This window comes from Grammomys surdaster, unplaced genomic scaffold (assembly GCF_004785775.1).
Source record: "Grammomys surdaster isolate TR1022 unplaced genomic scaffold, NIH_TR_1.0 125889, whole genome shotgun sequence".
In the NCBI taxonomy this organism is placed as follows: domain Eukaryota; kingdom Metazoa; phylum Chordata; class Mammalia; order Rodentia; family Muridae; genus Grammomys; species Grammomys surdaster.
In genome coordinates this window covers 104856-125585 of record NW_021620714.1, presented here as the reverse complement: position 1 = coordinate 125585, position 20730 = coordinate 104856, and the positions used below count along the sequence as shown (strand labels likewise).

The 20730-nt window shown below is 36.8% G+C and overlaps 2 protein-coding genes across 3 annotated transcripts in view; one reads left to right on the top strand and one right to left on the bottom strand.

Moving 5' to 3' along the window:
* Polq (DNA polymerase theta) overlaps positions 1 to 20730 on the top strand; it is an 89437-nt gene that overhangs the window by 12445 nt on the left and 56262 nt on the right. Inside the window, exons 6-12 of one of the 2 annotated variants that reach the window (XM_028752253.1) lie at positions 1598 to 1817; positions 3340 to 3487; positions 6615 to 6761; positions 8139 to 8351; positions 17815 to 17951; positions 19002 to 19206; positions 19395 to 19537. In XM_028752253.1, coding sequence (XP_028608086.1) covers positions 1598 to 1817; positions 3340 to 3487; positions 6615 to 6761; positions 8139 to 8351; positions 17815 to 17951; positions 19002 to 19206; positions 19395 to 19537 — 1213 coding nt within the window. The remainder of the gene's footprint in view (positions 1 to 1597; positions 1818 to 3339; positions 3488 to 6614; positions 6762 to 8138; positions 8352 to 17814; positions 17952 to 19001; positions 19207 to 19394; positions 19538 to 20730) is intronic. The other variant, XM_028752254.1, reaches the window with a different exon arrangement.
* LOC114608304 (cytochrome c oxidase subunit 7B, mitochondrial) lies at positions 11556 to 12026 on the bottom strand. The gene has a single exon (XM_028752256.1). The coding sequence runs from the start codon at positions 11941 to 11943 to the stop codon at positions 11701 to 11703; it is 243 nt and encodes an 80-aa protein (XP_028608089.1). The 5' UTR covers positions 11944 to 12026; the 3' UTR covers positions 11556 to 11700.

Genomic DNA, 20730 nt, shown 5'->3' with positions numbered 1-20730 from the left:
TCTATCTATCTATCTATCTATCTATCTATCTATCTATCTATCTATCTTCCCTTCTTCCTTTCTTTTTCTCCCTCCCTTTCTTTCTCTTTTCTTAACTGTTTTTTCAGTTTATTTGCCCATTTGTTGATTGTTGATTGGTAGTTTTACTTCCTTGGTGTCTAATTTCTGCCACTCTTTGTAACTTTTAGATATCAGCCCCTTGTCTCTGTGTAGCTGAAAACTTTATTGTCATATAGTCCCACCTGTTATACTTGGGGTTAGTTTCTGGGCTGTTGTGCTGTTCAAAAAGCTCATACCAGATACACTTTTAATCCCAGGGTTTGGGAGGCAGAGGCAAAGAGATCTGAGTTGAGACCTGTCTGGTCTACATATCATCAAGTCTAGGCCAGCTAAGGCTGCGTAGTGAGACCCTGTTTGAAAAACAAAACAAAACACAAAACAAAACAAAACAAAACAAAACAAAACAAAAACCTGAATCTTATAGAAGAAAACACAGAGGATACCTTTCAAGATATTTGAAAGTAGGCAAAAACTTTTTTATATTTTGTTTTGTTTGAGACAGAGTCTCACTATGTAGCATTGGCTGTTCTGGAACTTGCTATGTAGACCAGGCTAGCCTCTAACTCACAGAGATTCACCTGCCTCTATTTTCTGAGTGCAGGGATTAAAATTTGTTTCAGGATTCAAATAAAGTTGTTGATCTGTTTCGACTAGATATTTATACAATTTTAGTATATTGATTTCTTGCTAGGGGAAATTAAGATTTTTTCTTTTACATTTCCTGTTTACCTGTACCACCTCCCACCCCCTTCAGTTTCTCCTTACCCACTCACCGTCTTTCTGTGCAAATAGGTTTTTAATTTTGCTTAGATCATTGTTTAGTGCTACAGTGATACATTGTTAACTCAGTTATAGAAGGTTTTGATTGTTCTAACCTTTTGAAAAGCCTATTTGTCTTCTTATATTATTAAATATCTTTATTGTTTGAGGGCTTGGTTTTCTGTATACTGTGCTACATTCTTATCACTAACAAGTACAAGGAAAATGTAACTAGAAAATGACCACATGTTCAGAAATTAAGTAACAGATTTTGGACTAACTTTTGTGTAAAACATGAAAAAAAATGCTACAAATGCTACTGACTAAGAAAAACAACCCAGTATGTCAGTGAGAGGCTTAAATAGGCATTTGCTAGAGAAGTTTCAAACCGTCTGCATATATGAAATGTCACAAAGCATCATTAATCACCAGAAATTACTTCTTCAAAAACACTGTTCCTGTAGTCTCTCCATAATATTTATTATTAAAATGATTTACAATACAGTTGTCAGATGGTGACAAGATTGTGGAACAGTAGAACATACAGATCGTGGAAGAGCTACTTTGTTGGTACAGTCTCAAGGAAAACAGCTTCATATCATTCATTAAATTTGACTATCTGGCTAATAATATGTGCTCTAGTAATTTTATTCCTGGATCTGTACTTTAAAGAAATGTCTGCATTTGTATAGCAAAGTTCATGACCAAGTATATTGTTAGCAGTACTGTGTTACTTCCTGCATTTTTCCTAATGTAATTTGCATGTTGTTTTTTTCAGCCAGGCAGATTCAGCCAGTACTCTGTCTAATGTTGTGCAGATTGTTGGCATGAGTGCTACTCTTCCTAATTTGCAGCTCGTGGCTTCCTGGTTGAATGCTGAACTTTACCATACTGACTTTCGCCCTGTACCACTTTTGGAATCAATAAAAATAGGAAATTCCATATATGATTCTTCAATGAAGCTTGTGAGAGAATTTCAACCCCTGCTCCAAGTGAAGGTGAATTATTACTGTTATGTCAGTGCTTTTGCAATTCCTACCAAGCTGTTAACAATTTTTAATTGTAAAATTAGAGGTTACATAGGAGCGGAATATATATTAGGTATCTGTTAGAATCAATACTAAGCTAATGTGTTTAACTTTAAGCAATTGATGAGGATAGTGAGAAAGAAAATGTCATATACTTTCAATTTAAATGGCTGTCATTTCCTGACCTATAATATATTTTAAAATGGATGTTTCTCTAGCCAATGAGAAGATTTTCCTATAGTTTATATTAAACACTCATATGAACTACTGACATTTCTTGAACTACTATATAGTAAGTATGCTGAATGAAAAGGTTATTTTTTTAAGATTTATGTATTTTTATTTTATGTGCATTGATGTTTTGCCTGCATGAATGTCTGTGAAGGTGCCAGATCCCCTGAGACTGGAACTATAGACAATTGTGAGCTGCTGTATGGTTGCTCGGAATTGAACCAGGTCCTCTGGAAGAGCAGCCAGTGCTCCTAACCACTGAGCTATCTCTGCAGCCCTGAAGATTATTGTTTTAAGAGTCAGATAGACTTTAGTCTGACAATGAAGAGAGATACATAAGATGTCTGAGGTAGTATGAATTTAGTCATAAAATGTCTCTGAACTTTCTATCTTTATATCTACCAAGTAAAAATATAATACTTGTTTTTGGTAAGAATTATATATGAAAAAAAAAAAAAAAAGCTGGGCGGTGGTGGCGCACGCCTTTAATCCCAGCACTTGGGAGGCAGAGGCAGGCGGATTTCTGAGTCTGAGGCCAGCCTGGTCTACAGAGTGAGTTCCAGGACAGCCAGGGCTACACAGAGAAACCCTGTCTTGAAAAACAAAAACAAAAACAACAACAAAAAAAAGAATTAAATATGATTTTGTGTGTGTGTATCACGTATAAAGTACTTGATAAATGAAAGCTGCTCCTTGATACCCCTGCACACATTGGCATTCTTCCAGCATGGAGTGACTTCTACAGGGCTTTCACACAGACTCTTGGCTGTATTTGGAACTATACTTCCCATTGAGATAATGATTCTCCACCTTCACATCTGAGCTCACTTGTTTTCTCAGGGAAATCTTTACGTCTTTAAATCTCTATCAAATATGAGACTCTAAATAACGGCAAATCTTTCTCCTTCAGCACATCATGTGGTGGTTTATTTCCTTCCTACGTTTTTTAGTGATACTATAACTAAACCTCTTGCCAATTAAGACTGTGTTTTATTCACCAATGTATCTCCAGCACCTGAGGTTAGTGCTTAATAACCACAAGTTGAATGAATAAAAACTTCACCTGTCAGCATTATAGTTATTGTTAATTTTATTTACATTTGTAAATTATGTTACATTTATTGTAAAGTTTATTTTTATTGTAAATGATTTTTATTATGCCTTTTAATAGAAAACTTAAGTATCAAAATGTATAATTTTAACTCAATGTGAGATGTTTCGAAGCTATAACTGATGTAGCTATTTCTCTTTCTGTTTTTAGGGAGATGAAGACCACATTGTTAGTTTATGCTATGAGACCATTCGGGATAACCATTCAGTATTACTCTTTTGTCCATCAAAAAAATGGTGTGAGAAGGTAGCAGATATCATTGCCCGAGAGTTTTACAATCTGCATCATCAACCCGAGGGTGAGTGACAGGTGGCAGTGAAGCCTCTGTCCTTTCTGTATTTGTGCTGATGATGGTTGTAGTAAAGCACATCTCTGTTCGGTTACTGTCACTGTCAGCTAGGTATTCCTGACAACGCTGCTTTTGTGGTTCTAATCCTTTTCTGTCCTTTTTGTACATAATGTGGATATAGACTCAGACCCGTTGACTTCTCATTTTTAGAGTACTGTGTTTGTATATGTGTATAGGTTCATTTTGGATTCATGGGCTTTGAGAGGTTCAGTCTCTGGAGCCTCTAAGTTATATGCAAAATTACATAGACAGACAGACAAATACACACATACACACTTTTTTTTTCTGGAGAAAGTGACAGTGTCTTTTTTTGATGTTTAGATATAAGAGTCTAAAAAGAATCATATATACATACATGTAGATAAAATCAGCTTTAGTGTTGCATATTTTATGTATAATATAATGTATTGTCTAAATGTGTATCTCTGCATATCCACTGCTATTGTAATTGCCATACAGACTGTTTCTGCCACTGTGAAATGTGCTCTTGTGCTGTGAGTCTCCTCCCTCTGTCAGCTACAGGTGACCACTGACATGTGTTTGGTCACTTTATATTGCTATGCGTTTCCTAACAGTTTCATAAGTGATGTCATAGAGTATGAGTATATCTTTTGTAATAGTTTCTTTCACACAGCATGATGATTTTGTGGTCTATTCAAGGTATTGCATTGATGAAGTTGTTTCTTTTAAATACTGAACAATCACTTAGCATGCTGCAGTAACTATTACTATACGTTTTTACTGGTTATATGATAAACACTGGCCTCAATGTTTTCCTTAGCATGTGATCATGTGTGGCCTTTGCCCATCCTGATGTCTATACTCTCAAAGGCGTCTCTATCGCTTGCCTTCCCTCCTGTGCTGACACTTTCTTTCGTGGCTCATATGTGTGGTTGACTTCTGGACCTTTTTGATGTAATATTGTATTAACTCTAAATATTGCTTCCTTCTTCCATCCTATTCTATTTATTTTTTCTAGGAAATTTCACAAAATGCTTAACATCATATCTAGAATATTGATGAAGTTGAAGTGATTAAATGATTAAAGATTTAGCTTTATGAAATGTAATTTGCATATTTAGTACTCAGTTTCCTTCTGTAACCCACCACTTCTCTCACTGTTACCTGCTCTTTGTGACTTAGAAATGAATTACTTTGAAATAAATGATGTTTTCATATAAATGAGCTATTATCACTGAAATTTCTCTAAATCCCAAGGCCATTGTCTTTGCAGTGAGGTTGTAGAACTGCAGACAGCTGTAGTTGTAGGATATTAAGGATTTTTATTACTTCTTTTGCCAGTGAATGGCATCATAAGGGTAGGCAGTCAGTGTTTCAGCCTTGGAACAAGTAAGCTTTGCTAAAGTTTATACTGACTGCCCTCATTGTAGCATCCCTGCCAGGCCTGTCTTAACCTGGTGCTGTCTATACCGTGTTAACATATATGCTTACATTGTGCCATGACAATTTGTACTTCTTAAGGATTGGAGTTCTGTTATTTTCTTACTTGTACTCCTTAAGGATCAGAGTTTTGTCATTTTGATTTTAGTACTTGGTTCCCAGATTGCATGTTTGGGTTGAAACTTACTGTGGTCTTTTTATTTTCTCTAGAAAAATAAAGTAGCACATTTTTCATAAACTGAAGTTTAAAATTTGGACTATCTACTAAATTTTTAATCTTAAAATGACTTCTTTTGGGCTGAGGAAGTAGCTCATTTGGAAGCATTTCCTTTGCAAACACAAAGATAAGAATTTGATCTCTAGAACCACATTAAAAACAAAAACAAATGGCAAGCCAAGGCACAGGATGTGTTTGTAATCCCAGCACAGGGGTGACAGGTGCTGTTGGCCATCCATCCAGCTTAGCTTACTTTGAAAGTTCCAGGCTAGTGTGGAATCTTGCCTCAGAAACCAGGTGGATGACTCCTGAGGAGAAGCACTTCAGCTTGTTCTCTTATCTCTACCTCATGTGCACACATGTTCACCTTCACACACACGAACACAACACACACACACACACACACACACACACAAAACATTTCTTTTGAAATAAATATACTGATGGGGAATAGCTTAATATATATGTTTATTGTCTTTAGCAAAATAAAACATTGTCAACCTTATGTGGTTTCTCAGAATTAAGAAGAAAAGTTTACCTAAAAATTGAAACCACATGAAATGTAAAATACACATTAAAATATATTTTAAATGAAGTTCAGGAATCTAAAAGTTTGGGAAATTTTTTAAGAAGGTAGAGTTCCTGTATGTAAAATCTTACTAGGAGAGGTAACACTAAAAGACAGCACTGGAAGGTAAAGACGACTGACTGTTAGATCGGTGACAAAGGAGCCAGAGGAATCCGCCCAGAGAAGTAGGATGCCGGGCGTCTGGGTTGATGGGCGGTGCCGTGTGCGGGTTGATATGGTCAGCCAGGCCTTGGTTGTTGTGTTAGTTGCTTTGTGTCACTTTGACAGAGGAATTTAAGAAAGGAAAGATTTATTTTGGCTCATTGTTTAATAGGATGCAAAAGCAATTGAATTGGGTTCCTTACATCATGGCAGCAAACAGGAAGCAGTTGGCAAGTGTGGGCTTTACTCTTAAAGGTGTACCTCTAGTGGCCCACTGCTATGAGCCAGATCTCACCTGCTAAAGCTTTATAACCTAAAACTGCTACCATCTGGGGACCAGGAATTAAAACATGTGCCTGAAGGAACCATTTTATACTCAAACCATAACAAGTGATAATCTGCCTTTTCTCCTTTGATCCCTTCCTTTGATCATCGTGTCTCCTTAAAACGGAGCTCCCTAACTTTGGGTTATATTACTAGAACTACCTATGAAGGTTTACAAATTCTTGAGGTCCAAGTCACATGCCATCTGGGTTACATAATAGTGTCCTGGGTCAGTGGCTTTAAAAGTCCCACAGATGATAATAGTAGGTGGGGCAGTTTCTGAACCTGATCTTTATTTCTCTTGTTACCTGGCAAGTAACAGCCAATGAAGAAAGAGACTTGTATAGTTGGCAATTTAATTAATTAATTAACTAATTAATTAATTTTTTGTGTGTGTTTGATAGGGTTAGTAAAATCATCTGAATTTCTACCAGTGATTCTAGACCAAAAGAGCCTTCTGGAAGTGATGGATCAGTTAAAACGTTCACCTTCAGGACTAGACTCTGTGCTCAAGAATACTGTGCCATGGGGAGTAGCATTTCATCATGCAGGTATTCCTTACTTATAATCTTGTATTGACATGTTCTCATGGATTGGAGACATAACTGTGATGATGAGCACTTGTGGCTATTGCAGAAGAACTGGGTTTTGATTCCCAGGACCTGTGTGGCAGACTCCCTTTGAGTCCAGTTCCAGGGGATCTGATTTCCACTTCAGTTCTCCATGAGCTCTTGCACACATGTACTGCACATAGATTTATATGTGCATATGAACATAGGTTCACTTACAAACACATAATAAAATAAATCTAAAAAGATTTACAAAACCAGCCGGGCAGAGGTGGTGCACGCCTTTAATCCCAGCACTTGGGAGGCAGAGGCAGGCAGATTTCTGAGTTCGAGGCCAGCCTGGTCTACAGAGTGAGTTCCAGGACAGCCGGGGCTATACAGCCCGAAAAACCAAAAAAAACCCTGTCTCGAAAAACCAAAAAAAGAAAAAAAAAATCTTATCAGACTTTCATAATTTCTTCATTTTTGCATTTATGTGGATGTATTTCTTGTTAACCACACTTACTACTTGTAGAATTTGTTTTAAGAAACAGAGGATCAGTGAAACCAGAGTAAAACAAGCATTTTAAAAATATTTATCTGAATTGTATAGATATACTTGATAATGGATTTTTGTTTTAAACCATTGGGAAAGTGAATTCTAAAGTTTTTAACCTATCTATATGTTGTTTCCTTAAAATATCAAGTATTGACATAGTGTCACATATATAGCAAAGTCAAATATATTTTAGGAATTGTCATTGAATTGGCGAAGACTTAAAAAAAACAAAACCAAAACAGTAGGTAGGCTGTCAGAATCGCCAGTGGTAAGACAGTCGCTGAATGAAGTGCTTGTCTCTGATTATATGTGTTAAGATTGTAATCATAAGAATATTTTCTAAGACTGTAAATTTAATCCTTTCATTTCTATTCAGCTTTTTATCATATATAATATATATATATGATACAATTTTAAGACAAATTTTTAAAATATGTATGTGTAAATACATATCCATACATAGAAACACAGGGGTTGTTAATCAGTAGTATGCTGTTAGATTTAACCTGCTGTTTGTTCTCCTAAATAAAATGTTATTGAAACACACTTCCACTTACTTGATCTGCTGCTGCTTTCATTTACCAAAAGCAGGGTAAGTAGTTTCTGCAGAAACTACCATTTCCACTTAAAACATAGGTCATTTTGCTGACTTACCTAAATGATGTCTAAATATGGCAGATTGTACTCTTAAATATGTAGTGAAGATGTTTTGTTTACAATAAAAGATCTTTTAACAGCTTGTAGCTGACTCTCAAATCTGTTTATAAGTGATCCAGTGTATTGGTTCTGTGGTAATGTTTTTGGACTTGTATTTTATTTAGGTCTTACTTTTGAGGAGAGGGATATCATTGAAGGAGCCTTCCGTCAAGGTTTTATTCGGGTCTTGGCAGCAACGTCTACTCTTTCTTCTGGAGTGAATCTTCCTGCTCGTCGGGTGATTATTCGCACTCCAATTTTCAGTGGTCAGCCTTTAGATATCCTCACTTATAAGCAGATGGTTGGTCGTGCTGGCAGGAAAGGAGTAGACACAATGGGTGAGTTTGAACGTGGTTGTCATGGCATTGCCGAGAGATAGTCTCCTTGAAAGCTGACTAGTACCTGCACTTCCCTATCATGATGTAGTTATTGTGCAGCACCATAAAGCCACCTTCTTGGATAGCTTGATGTTTACTGTGAATATGATTTTTATTAATCATTTTTTTTTTTACTGGTAGAGAATTAAGATTTTTATTTTGTGTTGTATACAGTGAAATGATTCAGTGATATATAAATAACAGTATTTATCATTTTATTAGCTAGAAGATGATTTTAATTTCCACATTACTCCTTTTCCCCCCTCTATTTTTAGTAGGTATGGTGTATGTGGGCGTGGTTGCTCTTGCCTGTGCCTATGCATATGTAGATCAGATACTGGATATTTTCTTCTATTATTCTCCACCTTATTTATTTCAAAGTTTTTTTAAAAATTGTTTTGTGTATGCGTATCTATGATGGGGTATGGTGTGTTGAGTACATTAACAGAAGAGGATAGTGGGTCTCCTGGAGCTAGAGTTATAAGCAGGTTTAAACTGTCCAACGTGGGTGCTGGAATCAAACTCAGTTCCTTTGGAAGAATAGTAAGTCTTCTTACATGTTGAGGTGTCTATCCAGGCTTCCACCTAAAATTTTGAACCTGGAATTTGTCATTTCTCCAGCAAGTCCCTAGGTTCTGGTATCTCTGCCTCATCAATGTTAGTTCTACAGATGCAAGCCAGCATATCTGGCTTTTATGTGGGTGCTGGAGGTATGAGCTCAGGTCCTCATGCTCACATAGTTAGTGCTTTAGCCTCTCCCTAGCCTCTCATGTCTACTTTTTAGCATTTAATCTCAAATCAAATAGGGTGCAATTTGCTCAGAAGTACTCTACTTTTTGTCTCTAAATTGATTCAGGTTCTAACTTTGCACTAGCAAATAATGTTGCTATTATCAGCAATCTAAACACAAGTTTTGACTCAAGCAATGAAATAGTTTTGAATTAAATATCAAAAGAGAAGCAAAAGTTGCTTCAGATCTTCTTATCCAGTGTGTGACTAGTTGCTAAATGATAGTCAGTGTTTACCACTCTTGAGGGAGTAGGATCTGGGAAATGAAGTCTAAAAATGATGTGGACTAAAGTCTCAGGCAGTAGCCAACTTTATTCAGAACATCAGACAATTTATAATCTTAGTATTAACAAGAGTCACCTGAGTAAAGTGTAGAACCCCAAGGACCAACCTCACATGGCAAAAATCACATTTTTCCATAGCAGCATGTGAACAAAGAATAATAACCCGTTGTAATGAATAATCGGAAGCAAATTCATTCTTATCTGCTATGCCTAGAGACATAAAAGCACAATTCCATGTCTTGAATAAAGTGAAGTAACAAAATTCTTGTCATTTTCTTAGTGTTCTCACAAGTGCTCAGAATTTCTCTCCCATGACTCCATTCTTGGACTGTATTCTAAAATTTATTTTCTTGTATACACTTTCTTCCTTTGTTTCTGTCCTCAATGGCTTTCTATAGTGTATGCTTTAGATTTTTTCTATTATAAAGCTTATATAAAATATAAAAGACTAATTAAAGCTGATAGTAAGTGCTCCAGCCAGGGAAGCAGATAGCCAGATGCCAGCATAAAAAACACAATCAATAGCCAGAACAATGGCTCCATTAGAGCCCAGCAGCAGCTCTACCACAGTAGGCCCCAAATATTGCAATGTAGCCGAAACACAGGAAAAAGACTTTAAAATAGACCTGAAAATAGTGTGAGTGTGATAGAGGTTCTTAAAGAGGAAGTCACACACAAACCAGCAGTAATGGCAAGACCTAGCAGAGACAGCCAGTCCTCAGCTTTGGCTGTAGTCAGCAGGAGGGACCAGGGCCAACAGGAATGCCAGGAAAAGTTCTCCAGTGTGCCTCTCATAGGGAAGCAAAGAAGATCAGTGAAGATGTAAAACCAATAAGCATTGCACAGCTAGCTTTATAGGCAAGCCCAGCTAAGCCTCCATCACTGTCTGTTGACTTCTATTTATTCTCCCTCCAAACATCATGTGTCTTCCACATGCTTTGCCTCACCACGTATCTTGCCTCAGCTTGTCTTAGCAAAACTCCATGTGAGTCTGTTTGAGCAGGCATCACTCTGCCAATTGGCCCAAGTCTGCAGAAGTGGCAAGAAGCCACCAGCATACCACTAGAAATTTTTTTGGTGCGTTTCTCTCTATGGAGTCCCAATAAATGCAGCTCAACTTTGCAGTGTAAGGTACACCAATACTTGCATGTCATTAGTAAACAGTCCTTCATCATGTGTCCTTTCTTGTGCTTGCTTTAGCAGAACATCCTATCACCTATGTCTGCTTCAGCAAAACATTCCTTCATGAGTCTGCCTTAGAATTTCACCCTTCATGTGTTTGCCCCAGCAAAACACCATCCAACACAACTGACTTTCCAAAATTTCCACTTCATACCTTAAAAAAGAAATTTATGAAAGCACAAACAGTGAAAAAAAATGAAGAAAACAGTACAAAACCTGAAAGTAAAAATAGAATCAGTAAGTGAGGCATGGGGGTTCACGGTGGTCTTTAACTTGAATTGCAGCATTCAGGAAGCAGATGCAGCTGGATCTCTGTGAATTTGGGGCCAGCCTGTCCTACAAAGGGCTATGCAGAGAAGCCTAGTCTCAGACAAAACAAAACAACACAACACAACCAAAGCACGCAAACAAACAAATAGATAAAATCAGTAAAGAAAACCAAAAACTGAGGAAAGTCTGGAAATGAAAAACTGGGAACTTAAAACAGAGGTAAGCCTCACCAGCAGAATAAAGAGATAGAAGAGAGACTCTTAGATACTAAAGACACAAGAGAATAAATGGATAGCTTAAAGAAAATGTTAACTCTAGAAACCAACTGGCACAAAACATCCAAGAAATTTGGGATACTATGAAAAGACTAGATTTAAAAATAATAGGAATATAGGAGAAGAAACCCAGGTCAAAGGCACAGAAAATACCTTCAACAAAACCATAAAAGAAAATTTTTTTTTGTTTTTTTGTTTTTTGTTTGTTTTTTCGAGACAGGGTTTCTCTGTATAGCCCTGGCTGTCCTGACACTCACTCTGTAGACCAGGCTGGCCTCGAACTAAGAAATCTGCCTGCCTCTGCCTCCCAAGTGCTGGGATTAAAGGCGTGCACCACCACCGCCTGGAAAGAAAATTTTCTTTTTTTTTTTTTTGAAGGTTTCAAATACTTTATTTCTTTATTAGTTTTTCAGTCTGCCATAGTTTAATGAGTACATGATTCTTTGACTTGGCATTCACTTATGAGTTAGTTTGGAAACAATTCCTTGATTATTGTACCAGCTGACATGACTACTGATCTCTCCATTCCTTTGGGGTGACTCTGCCAACAGGGGACAGGTTCCATTCTATTCCAATTTGTGTGGCTGTATATGTCCATGTAGATATACAGAAGATGCCTCCACCTGCTAATATAGCATTTCCATATTTATCATGGAAATTAGGTGTCCTCTTCTGATGGCTCTGCCTTGCCACCACTTGCTGAATGCTTCGAACTTGGAGACGGCTTAGTGCGTTTTTGGCCAAGGGCAACATCGTGGAATCGGAGATGGAACTGCGGCTACTACAGCTGCTACCTTGGTGCAAATTTACCCCAGCTACCCTTGCAAAGAGTCCTGAAAAACCAAGAAAATTTTCTTAACCGAAAGAAAGAAAGAAAGAAAGAAAGAAAGAAAAGAAAGAAAGAAAGAAAGGCCTATTAAGATATAAGAAGCATACTGAACACCAAATACAATGAACCAGAAGACCATAACTAAAATACTAAACTTACAGAACAAAGAAAGACTATTAAATTATATATATATATATATACATATATATACACACACAGACACACACAGACACACACACAGAGACACACACAGATATATACATATATATACATACATACATATATATGCATATGCAGACCTGTTAGAATTACCTATGACTTCTCAATGGAGACTCTAAAAGCCAGAAGAGCCTGGACAGATGTTCTACAGATTTTAAGAGACCACAGATCCCAGCCAAGACAACAAGTTAAAGACCACCATGAACCACCATGCCTCGCTTACTGATTCTGTTTTACTTTTATACCTGGCAAAACTTTCAATAACAATAGATGGGAAAAATAAGACCTTTCATGATAAAACCAAATATGAGCAATATCTGTTTATAAATCCAGACTTACAGAAGACTTTAGGAAAACTCCATTAAAAAGGTTAACCACACCTGTGGAATAAATAAACTCAGATCACCAAATAAAGAGAGACTATACACCCTACAACAGAATATCAGGAATCAACAAACACCACTCAATCATATCTCTCAACATCAGTTGTCTTCATCTCCCAATAAAAAGACACAGACTAACAGAATGGATTGGAAAACAGGATCCATCCTGCTGCTACATCCAAAAATATCTATCTTTATCAAGAGTAGACATCACCTCAGGGTAAAAGGATGGAAAAAGTTAATTATAAGCAAATAAACCTAACAACTTAAGCTGATATAGCCATTTTAATATCTGACAAAACAGATTTCAAATTAAAAATAATCAGTAGAGATATGGAAGGACACTATATACTCGTTAAAGAAAAAAAACCCACCAAGGAGACATTGGCATTCTTAACATTTACACACCACATATAAGGACACCCAGATTTCCAAAAGAAATATTGCTGTATCTTAAATCACATACTGACCCTCACACACCGATAGTGGGAGACTTCAATATCACACTCTCATCAATAGACAGGTCATCCAGAGAGAAACTAAACAGAGAAATACTGGAACCAAGAGATATTTAGTGGATATTTTTACTGAAATACAAAAGAATATATCATCTTCTTGGTACCTCATAGAACTTTCTCCAAAATTGATCTCATACTTGAACTCGAAACAAGTCTCAACAGATCCAAGAAAACTGAAAAAACTTCCTACATTCTGTCCAGTCACCACAGATTAAAGCTTGACGTAATAACAAAAACAACAGAAACCATACAAACTTGTGGAAAATGAACAGCTCAGTACTGAATGAAAATGAGTCAAGATAGAAATTAAGACTTTCTAGAATTGAAAATGAATACACAACATACCCAAGCTTACAGAACACAATGAAGGTGGCTCTAACAGGCAAGCTAAGTGCCTACATAAAAAATCTGGATAGAGCTCATACAAAAAGTTTAACAGCACAACTGAAAGCTCTAGAAGAAAAAATCAGAACCAGAAATTGTGGATAGTAAGAAATAATCAAACACAGGGTTAAAATGAGCAAAAGAGAATCAAACAACGAAACAAAAACAAAACACAAAGAATCAATGAAACAACAAGTTGGTTCTTTGTGAAAATTAGTAAGAATTCTTCCCCTGTTTGTGTTCCTGTCCTGTCTTTTTCCTTCAGTGATGGACTAAGATGTGGAAGTGTAAGCCAAGTAAACCCTTTCCTTCACAGCTTGCTTTTGGTCATGGTGTTTCATTGCAGCAATAGAAACCCCAACTTGTTCAAGATCTTTAGGATGAGACCCAGTGTTAGATGGATTTGCTGCTCAGTATGAATGGGACCAGGTGCAGAGCTCAGTGGACATTCATAGTTGCGACTGGTTCTCTGCCCCAGCAGGATTGTGGAGTGTTTTTGAGGCTGAGCTTTTTTAGCATTGGTTAACTCCAGCCTCTGCCAGAATTGGTCACTGCTCTTTGCTAAATTTGCTGTGGTGGTTTCTTTTTCCTTGTGGTCTTAGTATGAGTTTTGAGGGTATGGCCTGGAGGCTTAGGTACTAGGGATCTCTGTCAAATAGAACCTCCCATCACTTCTTGAGTAACCCACTTAGTTTTGCACATGGGATCTGCAGTTGGCTGTTATTTCTTGCTGGGTACCACTCCCATGTACCAGGTGCATAGAGCTTCCACTAAGGTCCCGTGTTGGTCACTGTGACCTCTGCTCTCTTGTTTTGTTTCTATGTGGTCTCAGGTCTAGCTGGTGTTACCCCCAATTTTCACCCTGTCTTAAGACTGGGATTCTTGGTAAATGTCTTATATTAGTGAGACTACATGTCTGCTTCCAGTTGTCCTTTTCCTATAGAGAAACCCTGAGTCTGGAGATTCTTCTGTGTAACTGTACTTATGATAAATGGATGATATAAAGTAATAGTATTTGTCTAATCTTCTTTTGTAGTTTTCATTAGGTATTGTTTATGATGATTTTCAAGTACATTCCAAAACTCTGAGGTTTTTACAAAGCTCTGATGGTCTCACCAAGGTGCAGGTGTCAGAGTAGTATTGGTAATGAGTGTAGGTGAGATAATAAAGACTGGTGACTCCTACTGCACTAGACAGCTTGCTGATGTCTTATTTGTTTGTTGGTTGGTTGGCTTTTCAAGGCATGGTTTCTCTGTGGAGCCCTAGATATCCTGAAACTCGCTCTGTAGACCAGGCTGTCCTTGAACTCAGAGGTCCGCCTGCCTCTGCCTCTAGAGTACTGGGATTAAAGATATGTGCCATTATTGTCCAGTTTGTTTTACCTTCATTATTACATTCTTTGCAATCTTGTTTTGTGTGATTTTTTGTGTATGGGTTTTTGACGTGGGGGTCGGAAGGCAGCTTGTGGAATTGATTATCGTCTTCCACCCTATGGGTCCTGGGAATCAAACTCAGGCTTGGCAAAACTTTTGCCTCTGAGCCCTTCCAATCTGATTTATATAAATAATCAGAAATTATCTACTTTGGAAGCCCTTTATTTTATTCTCTCTGGGATTTTTTTTGTATATCCAAAACTAACATTTTTATTAAATCAAGTTAAAAAAATGTTCATTGTAGAAAAGTCAATGAGAGTGTTAAGAAAATCAAAATATACCTTTTAAAAAATAATATATGTATATATTAGCAGCAAACTACTTCAGAGATTCTCTTTTGTATTTAGTTATTTTAAAGAAAGCATAACAGTGTATGTTAACGTGGGAGGTGAGGAATTCACCCTTCACTCTCTACTCTGTGACTGGGCCTTCTCTACAATACTTAATGCCAAAGATTAAGAACAAACATGATTTTGACTAAAATACAGTGAGACTGTAGCTGGTAAAATCTCTCGCCACATCACCTATGCATCATTTTTAAACATAATAAGTGAGCACCATTGAACTCATTTTTCAGATGTAATAACAGCCAACTGTACCATGCAAGTCTTTGGCTTACTATTTTAAAAACCTGGTAACATACAAAATTTTAAACAAGTGAGATAAATACTTCGATCCTATATTGTTTGTCCATTATTAAAACTCTTTAATAGAAATTTTATACATAGCCTGTTAAACTCTAGGCAAAGATATATATGTGCATATATACATGCAAAAATGTACATATCCACATACATCTGCAACATTGGATTTTCAAAAAACCAATTTAAATCTAGTATATCATTCCCTGACTGAGAAGTTTCATCAGCTAGTGAGAAACACTGACTACAAAGAACTGTTGTGCCATGTATTTAGGCTTATGAATTACTCAACCTAGATTGAAATAACAAACTAACCTCCAAAGAAAACTTTTTTCCTTCTCTTGATATATTCTTCTAATAGCAAAAGAAGAAACGTTTGTATAATATGCTTTCAAAGTCAAAATTATTAAAGAAATCTCACTAGTCTTCAAAAATAAATACAATTTTCTTATTGTTGAATTCCTCAGGTAGAATTTATACTTAAAAAACAAAAATCCCCTTGGACTATCCACTTAGCACAGCATTGTTTCCATTCTGCAACTCTGACAAATGGCTCAGGTTTAATAGTTATAGGAATCACATCTTTCAGAATTTGCTATTATTTCTTTACTAAATAGAAGGAACTCTATCAAATATCAAAAACAACTGAGTGGAACATTCAGAATATGTAATACAAGGAAGAAAAACACAACAGAGATTCCTTCTTCACTATACAAGTCTAGAGAGTGGAGTTAGGGTGGCCCACCATTATTTTCAAATAAAAACCTAATACAGTAGACTGAATTGTTATTTTTATTAATATGCACAGGAAATGACTGAAACAAGTGACCTCATGTCTTCTACTTAAAGATGGCACTTGTAGGTAGCAAGGTTGCCGAGATGTCTATATGCACCCCATGTTTACTTGAAAAGACTCTTCGACAGCAGTTTGATATTGGATTTCCTCATCTAATTGAAGATTCACAGGAACTGTCTGAAATAGATGGTTACTATTACAGTGATCCAATAAACGTTGTCTCGTGAAATTTGACTCTTGACATAAGAGACATTTAAAGGTGGGATGCCCTGAAGAACTTGTATCCTCTTGATAAGTTTCTGTGTTATCAGATCAGGTGATTCACTATTACCGGTCCTTACTGAATCTAGAGAAAGTGTGGAATGATAGAGGAAGCACCATATTCATCTTGATACTTCTTACAAAATCTGTAATGATGTCTCATGTGATAGAATTTAATCTTTTTTGAGCAGCATCTGGAGCTATCAGAAAACTTACTATTTAAATACTTTAAATCACTATGAAAATCAAATGAGCACCAATGTCTAAGAATGCTTATAAATTAAAGTATACCTAAAAATTCAATTTAAGCAAATACAAACTATCACTGTAACAGTAAGTGTTATGATTTTAGGAGCTTTTGAACTGAGTTTTGTCATTATTTATAGATATTATTTACATTTGCATTTTACTTTGTAGGTTTCAAAGTTCCTCTAGTAATTACTTAGCTATTTAATGAATGCACCAGCTAATGAAGGAAGAGGAAAGGCCTTTTCTCTAATTCTTTATGTTCTGTAATTGAGGGTGTTAAAGATTAATAGGAAAATGGAATATAACCTCTATTTGGTCTTAGTGTTTTAATTTTTATGTGCATGAAGTCTTCATAGGAAGAGTGAGGCCTGCCGAACCTGTTAGGTGTGAGGTCTTATAGTTATTTTTAATAAAGGCCAATAAAGTGTGGAGAAATGATAAAACAAAACAAATGCTATTTTTGTATAGAGGTGCATCCTCAGGGAAGCTAATGAAAGAGAAGTGTTACTTCAATGAAGTGGGTTTATATAAACATCTCAGTGCTGGCCTCTGTCTATAGTGATCCTTGTGACTGATAGAGGAGAGAGCAAGAGAAATATGTTTCCAAGGGACATCTGTGCCTTGTTTGTATTGAGCTAGAAAACAAAAAGTTCTATTTATGTTTGTTGCTTCTCTGGCCTTCAGCTAAAAAAAAAAAAAAAAAAAAAAAAAATCTAAAAGCCAAAGCAGCAGTATGGTTTCTGGTAACATTCTGATTGCCTATCCGGAGTTCAGAACCATAGCTATGACTTACAATTCTGCACCCATAGCAACCTCTTGCATCTCCTGTCTCCTCTCAGTAAGTCAGACATGGTTAATAGTGCCTTATGGACATGGCTTAGCAGTAAGGAGATATGTGTTTTTGATTGTAGGTGAAAGTATCCTAGTTTGTAAGAACTCTGAGAAATCCAAGGGCATTGCTCTGCTTCAAGGATCTCTGGAGCCTGTGCACAGCTGTCTGCAGAGACAGGGAGAAGTCACTGCTAGCATGATACGAGCAATTCTGGAGGTAGGAGTTCAGGAAATCATAGTTTACTCTTTATACCCACCAAAAATTGAGTATGTCAAAAATATGAGGTGAGTTTTCTTTAAGAACAAGATAGTTATGTTTTATAGCCTTCTCAAGTATGATCTATTTCTTACATACATTTAAACTTACATACATATATACATAATTCTTCAGGCTCTGCTATTAGACTTTGTTAAATAAGTTGATAAATACATTCTAATACATGTACATATATATATGCCTATGTATATGAATATCTGGTTATTTTTGGAGTTGGATATAGCAACTAGCATATCAATATATCTTAAAATGATTAAACAACCAAACGACGTATAATTCTTTTTAACTTTTTTTTTTTTTTGTAGTATAGAGAATCGAACTCAGCCTTGTGTGCACTGTGTGTGTACCCCTCTACTGAGCTGTAACTGTGGCTCATCGTTTTACTTTTTATATATTCTTAACTGCATTTTGAGTTTAAAGAAAAGATGATAAAATGACCCCTTATTGTACTCAGATAATACTTGTTGGACATTAAGATCATGTCAAGTTATATATAAAAAGCACTTATAGTAGGGCTGGACCTGTGGTGCATGTTTCTTATTCTAGCATACTGGAGACTGAGGTATGAGTTTCACAAGGTTGAGGCCAACACACTGAATACTAGCTTCATATTTTTCTGCTCTTTGCGTCCTTCTGAATGGGATGTGTCCAAGAGTAACATTTCTACATGTTCATGTGTTCTAGAGGAAGGAGCAAAGTATTAGACTCACAGGTGTGAGTCATTACTGCCTCCTTTATAAATATAGCTAGTTCCCAAAGTTCAAGTGCATTCTTTTTTGTTTACAAGAAAATATGATATCTACTCTCAAGGAAAATGTTATATTGTCAGTTGGTATCATCTGTATTTGTAATGTGTGATGACAAAATAAAGCATCTCTATATAAAGACTGAAGATATTTTAAGAGAGTAAAGACACTTTTGTTTTCTTGATATCCTGGGGCTCTACACATCTTATAAAAATTATTGAACTTTTCCAACATTTTCTCTCAGATAATCGTTGGTGGGGTGGCAAGTACATCACAAGATATGCAGACTTATGCTGCGTGCACATTCTTGGCTGCTGGTGTAAAGGAAGGGAAGCGAGGGATTCAGAGAAATCAAGATGATGTTCAGCTTGGAGCAATTGATGCCTGTGTGACATGGCTGTTAGAAAATGAGTTCATCCAGGTGGCAGAGCCCAGTGACGGCACAGGAGGTAAGCACAAGCTCTTATGCAGAAATGTTCACTGTGTGTATAATACTCACTTTTTAAATTTTGCTCATAAATTTCTACATGTTAGATGAGATTTTGCTTATCGATTGACAGAGTTGAGAGGGTTAATGTGTAGTAGAGAAGGGTAGTGCTTTGCTTTTTAACCTTTGATCCTGTATTCCCTGTTCCAGGAAAGGTGTACCACCCAACACATCTTGGATCAGCTACTCTTTCTTCTTCACTTTCTCCAACTGATACCCTCGATATTTTTGCTGACCTCCAAAGAGCAATGAAAGGCTTTGTTTTAGAGAATGACCTTCATATTGTCTACCTGGTAAGTTCTATTTAAAAACAAAACTATTCACATGTCTATTGATAGAATCTCACTGGGTAGCCAAGACTCTCCTGGAATGCTTGATCCTCTTGCCTCTGGTTACTGAATATTGAGATGCATGTGTTATACCAGGTTTGCAGGAGGAATTTTTAAAGTGCCTTCGTTACTTTTCCGGTCTCTGTGATACAATACCTTGCCAAAAGGACTGAAGGAAGGAAGAGTTTATATGGCCTCACAGTTGAGGGTGTAGTTCATCATGATTGGGAAGATGTAGAAGGAAGACAGGTTGAGGCACCAGTTCCCATTGCATCCATAGTGTCTCTATTAAGGTTTTATTGGTGTCTTAGTCCGTGATCTGTGGCTGTGAAGATTTAACATGACCACAGCAACTCTTGAACAAACAAACAAAGAAACTCCAGACATATAGTTGGGGCTGGCTTACAGTTTCAGAGGTTCAGTCCATTATCATCATGACAGGAAGCATGACAGCAAGCAGGCAGGCATGTGCTGGAGAATGAGATGAGAGTTCTACATCTTGATCTGTAAGCAGCAGGAAATGAGCTGGCTTGAGCTTCTGAGACCCCACAGTGACACACTTCCTACAACAAGGCCACACCTCCCTATGGCCAGGCATTCAAGCACATGAGTCTGTGGGCATCAAACCTATTCACACCAGCTCGCATAGTTAGGAAGTAGAGAGAGATAAATGCTGGAGCTCAGCTCCCTTTCTCCTTTTATTCTGTCCAGGACTCCAGCCCATGGGATGGTTCCATCCATAATTCAGGTTGGTCTTCCTAACTGAGTTTGTCTAATTTAGATAATGCTTCACGGGCATGCTCAGAAGCCTGTCTTCAGTGTGATTCTAGACTCTGTGAAGTCAACAGTATTCATAATAGAAGGTTTGTTATATTTGATCATTTTCTATAATTATAATAAATGTTTTGATATAAATTTAATATCAAATTTTTCATCAAGAACCTAACTAGAAGTGTTTGTCACTGAAAAGCAAATTCGTACACTTTGATGAGCAAATGAAGGGAGAGAGTAACATTGAATTTTCATTAGAATAAGGACTTAATCAGGAAATGCTTTAATAAAATGCTCTGTGTTCAGAGGGCAGATGTGAAGACAGGGTCTTTCCTTTTACACACTTACAGTCCATGGATAGTAACAGGCTCAGTGCTGTGGGCCTC

Coding starts and splice junctions, on each gene's coding strand:
- LOC114608304 (XM_028752256.1), bottom strand. CDS start 11,943: ATGTTGCCCTTGGCCAAAAACGCACTAAGCCGTCTCCAAGTTCGAAGC.